This window comes from Sceloporus undulatus, chromosome 1 (genome assembly GCF_019175285.1).
Source record: "Sceloporus undulatus isolate JIND9_A2432 ecotype Alabama chromosome 1, SceUnd_v1.1, whole genome shotgun sequence".
Lineage (NCBI taxonomy): Eukaryota > Metazoa > Chordata > Lepidosauria > Squamata > Phrynosomatidae > Sceloporus > Sceloporus undulatus.
This window is the reverse complement of record NC_056522.1, coordinates 307371475-307380296: the sequence shown is the minus strand read 5'-3', so window position 1 is coordinate 307380296 and position 8822 is coordinate 307371475. Positions and strand designations below refer to the sequence as shown.

The 8822-nt window shown below is 42.0% G+C and overlaps 1 protein-coding gene across 4 annotated transcripts in view; it reads right to left on the bottom strand.

The window, feature by feature from the left end:
• Positions 1-315: 315 nt before the first annotated feature.
• Positions 316-8822, bottom strand: part of MAPK8IP1 (mitogen-activated protein kinase 8 interacting protein 1) — an 82921-nt gene continuing 74414 nt past the window's right edge. For all 4 annotated transcript variants that reach the window (XM_042469736.1, XM_042469752.1, XM_042469745.1 and 1 more), the window contains 3 exons: positions 5519-5589; positions 3570-3668; positions 316-1616 (listed from right to left, as the gene is read on the bottom strand). In XM_042469736.1, the coding sequence (XP_042325670.1) occupies positions 1544-1616; positions 3570-3668; positions 5519-5589 (243 nt within the window). In that variant the 3' untranslated portion in view covers positions 316-1543. The remainder of the gene's footprint in view (positions 1617-3569; positions 3669-5518; positions 5590-8822) is intronic.

Sequence of the window (8822 nt, the reverse complement as noted above, 5' to 3'; positions counted from 1 at the left end):
GAAAGACAGACCTGCAATAGGTCTCAGCACTGTCATTCTACACAAATAGACCCAATGGGACCTTTTCACAGTATTTGCATCTACATAGCTGTGAAAACTCATTTAACAGTTTCCTTAACATTGATATACTATTTAGTCTTGAAATAGGCTTTGAAGGACCTGGGATTCTGCAGGCTAGTGGGCTTCTGCTTACATGCAAGACAGGATTTCAAAACATCATAGGTGGATCCTGCAATATTCACGAAAAATTCAAGAAAAAGTACATCTGGTTATAGATTCAGCCTCTTTAAAGAAGAAAACAAACGCAATACAGGCTCTTTGAAACATCAACATTTAATCATTGTTTTCATCAGAGCAGATCCAGCAGAAGCACATAACTCCCATGTGCAGGGAGTGGGTGGGACAGGGAGAAGGGCAAAGGCACACCTTTCTGCAGCTCTTGTTATCAGCCCTCTTGTCACTTACACTTTGCTTCTCTGTGGGACCCAGCCCTTCTTGATTCAGTTTTGTGCTTATGACTAGAGCTCCTTACAGGCCCCCTAATGCAGATGAATAAGACACACACACACTGGATCTCAAGTCTTTTCTTGCAGGATCCAGATTTCCCTCCATTAGCTCAGATCCTGCAACTGGAGAGAGTGGTGGGGAAAGGGGGATGAGAGAGTAAGAGGTTGGAACAGAGGAGCTCTTTCCATCAGTAGGTGACAATGGGGCATGGACCCTCCCTGGCGATCTGCATGCTTGAAACCACCTCTCTTTCAAAGGAAAGAAAGGGAGAGACAGGCACCAGAATTTCTCTAGTGGCTCATGGATCTTTTGCAGGCACAGGATAACATTTGTGGATACCAATCACTTGAGACTTGTGGGCACAGGTTTCACCACTACTTAACTCTTTATTCCCTCTCCTCCTCTTTTCCACTCCTAAACCCATTGCTTCCGAAGTGGAGAATATTCACTTCCCTATTTGCATTAACTTCCTAACCTTACTATCTATTGAATCTTCCATGACAGATGTTTTCCACACTCCAATCCAATTAACCCACCATAACATGGTCCAACCAGAGCAGCTGGGACTAAAGCAGTTCTTGGCATAGAACAGAAGCCCAAGAATTTGTGAAACTATCTCTGTCTTTTTCTCTCTCTCATAGTGACCAAACACCCCGGTCACGTGCATAGTAAGTGAAAGGCCCAGTCCAGCCTCTTCCTGGATCAAGTGCCTATGCCACTTCTCCTCCTAGTCCTGTGGTGGCAACAATAGCAGCCCCTATTTCCACCAGGGATGCTTTTCTCTGAATAAACCAAAAGAGGAGATATATATATTTTAAAAATAATAAACCCCCTTTTTGTCCACCCATCCCACCCATCCCCAACTCCCTCGAGCCCCCAGCCCCATGGAAAGGAGGTGCACTAAAAGAGGCAAGGCTCTGCACACTGAGGGAAATGGCACCCATGCCTCCTCCTCCTCCAGTCCTGAAGCGGCTTGTCCATGCACAATGGGGGAATGGCCCTTGTCTGTACATGAAGGAGGGGCTGGGCCTGCCCCCTACTCTAGGTAGATGTCCTCTGTGGGGCATGTGTATTCCACACATTCCTTGTAGAACTGATGGAAGGCCCTCCTGAAAAAAAGAAAGGAAGAGGGGGAAGGGGGGCATGTCAGGCAGGTGCTGGAATAGTTTCACAACACAGAAGAACAAGAATCTATGAAGAACTTTTTTCTATCCGCTCACTCAACAATGGCTGGCATTCTGCTTGGGATATATGTCTTTGAAAATGAGCTCACATGTGCTCAAAACTGAATTGAGTGGTGTTGCAATGTCCATATTGACCTAGGGATTGCCATGATGTTACAACATACAGGCATCAATTGCACAATGATGGAGTGACTGACACAACTTGGCCTGATATGCCATGGCCTGATGAGTAATGCGCACCAATGCACATCGGGGCAATCCCCATTATGCACCTGAATACCAGTTAGGAGGTGCCAGAGCACAACAGGAGTGCCTGATATGCATTATAACTCCCCAATGGGCATCAGAGGTGCTACGGCATAACAGGATGCACATTGGAATTCTTGATGCACACTGGAGAATTTTTGCCAGTGCCTAGATGTGTATCTTCGCAATACACTAACAGGATTTCACTTGTATTTCCAAACCATAGTTATGAATTTATAAAGTTATAAAAAATAGATGCAATATAGGCCCTTGGCCACTGTTGTCATCTAAAGTTTTATTGTCACAGATCTCAGAAAGAGCTTAGTAGGTACCTAGTTGGTACCTGTTCTCAACCTTGGAAGGATAAGGTACCTTATTTCCAAAATTATGAAGAAGTCACTGGAAATAACCAGAACAACTTGTATCCCATATCAAGGCTGGTGTATATATGGGCTAGAATCCTCTAAATTACCAATGCTGGAATTACCAAATGTTATGCTAACATACATAATATAAAATACATTGTTGTAAGGAGGTCTTCAGCACCTCACTGCATAGTGGTTTCCCCCCAGCTGCAGCTCCCTTCCCCAACCAGATTGAATGTGAGGGTGCACTTTGGTTTTGCACTGTCCAGCAAGGGAAAGGAACAGTCTTCACCCTCCTGGACCTCCAGCAATACCACAGGAGATCCAAGACAGCAAAGATAGATCCTTTCACTGGCTTCTTTTAAAATTAAAGCTGAATGGTGCCCTGCCACAGCTCCAGCATTGGCTCAGTCATTGGTTGGAAGCCACCTGGCTTTCTCTGCACAGCTGGAGAAAACAGAAGCATTTGTCCTCTTGTGCTTTAATCTCCACCAGTGTTCATCTTAGCCATAATGTATCATACATGATGTGAATGTTTAGCAGCTCATGCAAGTGGTCTGTGCAATATAATATAGGAGCCAATTACACAAGACTGCAGCAACTCCTATTGTGAGCAAGATGCATCTGAAAGGTGCATTTTTTCGGAAGTACATGCAGGTAGCCTCTCCATATTTACATAATGTAATGAGGCGCTAAATGCACTAGTATGGGCAGATTCATAATATACAACTAGCTCTCAGAAAAATTCCACAGTCCTAGAAAGAAACTCTTGATGCCATGAAGTATTGCTTGGATGCTGCAGAAGGAGCAGCTGAAGCAACACAACTGAAGTCCAGGAGGGTATTAAACAAAATCTTGTGGCTTTCTAATGAACTCTGCTTTCCTTTTTCATTCTGTACTGCTTTTCAAATTTGCTTGGAAAAACAAACCCTGATCATGCAATCTCTGAGAAAATATTACTGGAAAGAAACTAGGAAAGGAACCTAAACCAGAACAAAACTTCCATCTCCCTGGCATAGTTCTCCATGATTTGCTATCTAATTCCCTCACTGTCAAGGGAAGGCAAAAGCATGAAAGTCTTGACTAGAAGGAACTAAGTAAGAGCTTTATACCATCTTGATAGGCAAACCTGTGTGATCCCTGACTACTTATACTTGAGGTATCATCACCAGAATCAATCTGTAACCAGCACTGGACTCTCTTAAATCTGATTAAATTGGCATCCTTGTAAAAGTCAGGAATGCTGGGGAGATAACCTGTGACTCACCCTACAGATTCTGCAAGTGGTTTGGTAGATTCCTCCGAAACAAAGACATGGCACGCAAATCTGTGGTCAGCTGGGTGTTTAGTGATGAACCCAAAATACCTGAAAGACAAAACCCAATACATGAACTTGGACTGGAAACTTGGACTGTAGTAGCTTGGAAAAGGGATGGAGTCTTTGTGGGTCATCTAATCCCACTCCTCCAGCAATATCCAGTGTTTGGTCAGAACATCAACTTCCTCAAGAGCCAATGAGGAGATTGCTTTGAACATCATGTACATTTCATGCAAATGAAATCACAAAGTTGGATAAATTGTTCCACGATAAACAAAAAGTCCTATAGGTTATCTTAGCCGAGACATATTTCTCCAGTATTTCAATGAAGTGGACTGCCTCCCAGACAATACTTTTGACAATATGCACTGGAAGTGGGATGAGGGAGGGATATTAATTTTTTTTAAATTGGCTGATATTCATTATTGAAGTTATGTATTCAGTACTGCAGTTATGATTTCTGAACCTAGGTTTCTTAATCTAGAGTTACAGACCCATGCCTAATCTGTATTCAGTAAGTGTATGTAGTTATACTGTTAACCTACATAAATACTACCTCAGCGCACCAACTGCTGGATCAGGTGAAGAAAGTTTATTGAGTTTCTGATCAGGGCACAAGGATAATGATTTTCCAACTCTCTCCTTGCAGTGACTGAGACTTCAATAATTAGAAACAAGACTCCTATTGCAAGTCTTTGTCACAGCTTTGCTCACTGATAGGAGGAGATGGAAATGTCATCCTCCATGTGCTCAGATTGCCAGCTGAAGAGATTTCTTTTGCTGGGTCCAGCTACTGGCTTTTAAGGTGTGCAGGGATGAGATCAGGTCAGGAGATGTTACTCTGGAGATTATCAGATGGGGAAAGGACGTCCTTGTCCCATCCTTCCTGTGTGATAGTGGGAAAGACTTTCAGACTACATAGCGCTGATCCAGACATTGTCCTGTCCAGGAAGTGCAAATGACAGCAATCATGCAAAAGACCTTCATATGACAATGTGCTGATCCTGTCATTGTCCCGCCAGTGAGGCGGAATTGTTCCATCCTTGCTCTTCATTTTGCATTAATGGAATAACCCATTAATGCAATTCCACTCCCCTGACAGGTTTATGACAGGATTAGCATGTCAAGAATGAAAGTCTTTTACGTGATTGCAGTCATGTATAGGATAAGGATGGACTTCACTCCTGTCCCCTGTCTGATAATCTCCTTTGTTACGCACATGTTACTAAATAGCCAATCTAGAATACCAGCAATTGTTTAATAAATTTCTATACTGCCTGATATCCCACCCCCCAAAAATCCTAGGTTATTGATAAACAGTAATACCAAAAAATAAAAGCAAAAGTACAAACATAAAGACATAAAATACACATCATCAGCCTTGGGTTACCTCTCCAAAAGAAAGAAAAGAAAAGAAAAGCATGTTAAAACTTGTCTTGGTCAATGATCTTAGCATATGGCAGGTTGATATAGGAGAAGGTGCTCCTTTAGGTCCAAACCATTTAGCATTTTGAAAGCAAAAACTGAGACTTCATATTGGGCTTGGAAGCAAATAGGAAGTCAGTAAAGCTCTTGAAACATCAAGACATGGCCTAAGTAAGCAGCCCTAGCCCAACCTTTGGCTGCTAGGTTCTGAACCAAATAAAAACCATTTTCAAAGGCTTTCCTCCATATATGACATCACAGATCTTATGGGTGCAACATGAAAATGATGAAATGGCTACTACACCTTTGATAGTTGGGTGGAAGAGGGAATTTCAGAAGATGAAGCTTCAAATATAACCTGTCCCTGTTTCATGCTAGGTCTAGAATACACTGCAGAGGATCATGAAGAGAAAATGTAGGTCTCCTTTGCCATGAACTGCTCTGTTATGTTTTGACCACCTCCTGGAACTTACTTGTTGTTCTTTGGATGGTATCCACAGAATGAAATGTTCTTCAGCTGGAAAAAGTGGCTACATTTATTCACCTGCAGAACACAGAGCATTAGCAGTTAGATTTGGGCAACACTTGGGATAGTCAAGAAATCAGAGGGCTATTTCTTGACAAAAAAAGGGGGGGAGGGGGGAGCAATATGCATACAATTCCTCAATTTTGGGAGATCCAAGGAACAAATTAAAAGGTAGAAAAATCCTATAGTGAATGCTCAGAAATGGAAAACAAAGGAAATACCCTCAAAGGAGGAGTGGATGTTTAAACTACTGGACATGATGGAAATGGACAAGCTCTCAAGAGGAATCAGAAATGAACCGTCAAACTCCTATAAAGAAGATTGGAATAATATAATTATGGCGCTTTACAGACCGCCCAAAAGGGCAGTCTGAAAAGCACCTTCATTTGGTGTGTGGAGGAGCCTCAGCAGCCAAACCACGCGGCTCCTCCGCGCAGCAAAAAGCTGCAAAATGCAGCTTCTTCTTGCGGCGAGCTAATGACACCGCAAGGCGCCAATGGCACACTTGCAGCGTCATTAGCGCTGTGCAACATGCGGATGCTAGGCATCCACGACGTCAAAATGGCGGTGCCCGTGTAGAATGGGCACCACCATTTTGTACGAGCCGAGCGCATACTAGGGTTAGGGGCATCCGGAAAGGATGCCCAGTTCTAACCCTAGTACGTGCTCGGCACATACTACGGTGCCCATGCGGAACGGGCCAATGTATCTCCAGAAAGTGTGGGGGGAGAATGTAGTTTTGGGAACAGAATTAGTTTAAGTTGAATTTTTTCAGTCTGATTTATATTAAAGTAACAGCTGGAAAATCGAATTATGTTTAAATATAAAATCTAATGGCACTTACTTTAAATTAGCGAGATCGGCTTTGTATGAACATATTTACATATATTGCAAAGGAAGATTGTAAGGTAAATTATAAGCATGTAAGTGCAAGTATAAATAAAATCATAAATATATTATTCTTTAACAGATAATCAAAAAATTGTATGGATTCAGTATAAAAGTTAGACTGGTAGAAAGGAACTAACGAATGAGGAATGTATGATAACGAATGAGGAATGTATGAATGTATGCCTTATGAGGAACAACTCAGGGAGCTGGGGATGTTTAGCCTGGAGAAGAGAAGGTTAAGAGGTGATATGATAGCGCTGTTTAAATATTTGAAAGGATGTCATATTGAGGAGGGAGCAAGCTTGTTTTCTGCTGCTCCAGAAAACAGGACCCAGAACAATGGATGCAAGCTACAGGAAAAGAGATTTCACCTCAACATTAGGAAGAACTTCCTGACAGTAAGGGCTGTTCGACAGTGGAACACACTCCCTCGGAGTGTAGTGGAGTCTCCTTCCTTGGAGATCTTTAAGCAGAGGCTAGATGGCCATCTGCTGGGGATGCTTTGATTTGGATTTCTTGCATGGCAGGGGGTTGGACTGGATGGCCCGTGCGGTCTCTTCCAATTCTATGATTCTATGATATGTTGGTTGTTGGGGTATGGCTAGCTATATAATGTTTGTTTTTTTGTGGATATTGTTTTTTATGGTTTGAATGATTGGTATAAATTTATGTTCTTTTTATATATATTTTAAAATACCTAATAAAAATTATATCTAAAAAAAAAGGGGGGGGAAATAAAAGGTAGAAAGATTCTATATCTTGTTTTGGGAAATGAAAGGCCACTGTATAACTTTCCACAGTTGTCTTTATTCTGCAAAAGCCTATTTGATGGTAACAAGGAAGAGCGCAGGCCATGGGGCTGGGTCTTGAAGGGTCTTACATGGGAACATGAAGAAGGGGTTTCAGGTTCGGGGTCACAGCAGTATCAGTGTGAAGTGATGCACTACCTGCACAAGGTCCCAGTGTTGCATTTTGTCCTGATTAAATTGCAATAATCCATAGGCCTTGATTTTTTACTCACAGCCACTTCCTCTTACCTATAACTATTTACAGTTCACCATCCAGTAACCACTCTTGCTGTAAACATGATGGGACACGCTGCATGCATTACGTGTAGCTAATGGCTATGAAATGGATCTGTTCTGTTACTGGACTATTGGGTATCGCTCTCCTTGTACAACAGATTGATCCGGTCATTTACCCCAATATCCCAACCTAAATTTCTTGTCAGTTTCCACCTCATTGACGGGACAATAGCAGTGTTGTTGTTGTTTTTCTTGTTGTGTGCCTTCAAGCCACTTTTGACTTATGGCAACCCTAAGGTGACCCTATCATGGGGTTTTCTCAGCAAGATTTGTTCAGAGGAGTTTTGCCATTGCCTTCTCCTGAGGCTGAGAATATGTGAGTTTCCCACATTGGCTTCATGGCCGAGCTGGGAAGTGAACCCTGATTTCCAGAATCATAGTCCAACACTCAAGCTCTCAAAGTCCAGTTACAATACCTGCTACAATTCTACATCATAAAGAATACTTGAATCTGTTTAATAAATCCACATGTTTTGGCAATTCTAGCATTCATTTAGGTGATCACTGTTTGATCCCCAAGAATGTAGCAGTGGGAAGAAGATAAGCTGCAAAACTGAAGACTTTGGCCTGTTACAGACTGGCAAAATAAAGCTGCTATTTAAATGATGCATGGGTCCTAAGAGTCCGGAGGTTGCGCCAAAGCCACACTCCATTCCTAAGCACTGGAGTGCAGCTTTGGGGCAGCTTTCGGATTCTTAGGATGCATGCATCATTTAAACAGCATACCTCCAAAGAGACCCGAAACAGCTTTATTTTGGCAGTCTATAGCAGGCCTAAGTGATGTTTAAGAAAGCTGATTTTAGTTTTTTGGTGCATAAAACAATATGTAATTGTGGCATTATTATTTATGCTTGTTCTAAGAAAAAGAATTAAACAAAATTTATTTTGTTGGCCAAAACAAACTGAAGTCAGCAGTGTTTGTTAAAATACAGCCTAATTAATATGTTTATGTGTGTACATAAACTTTATCTGTCTTTCCAATCCTAGGCTAGCTGACCTTGACTGACCCTGGCAGGACAATTTCATTATTGACAAAATGCACTTTTTGAATGGCTTTGCTCCTTCCTCTTGAAAGCTCCATGTGAGCTACTTATGCAGAAAGGCTACTCAAAGGAGCTTTACTACAGAGATCTACAAAACACTGCTTAAAATAGTAGCAGAAGGCTTTAGCAATGCTTGATAGATTATTGGAGCAGCTTAGCAAACTGACCTTCCATTGCATCAATGTACCTACAGGCTGGGATAATGTAGTTTTATGTCTGGACTCTATGGCAT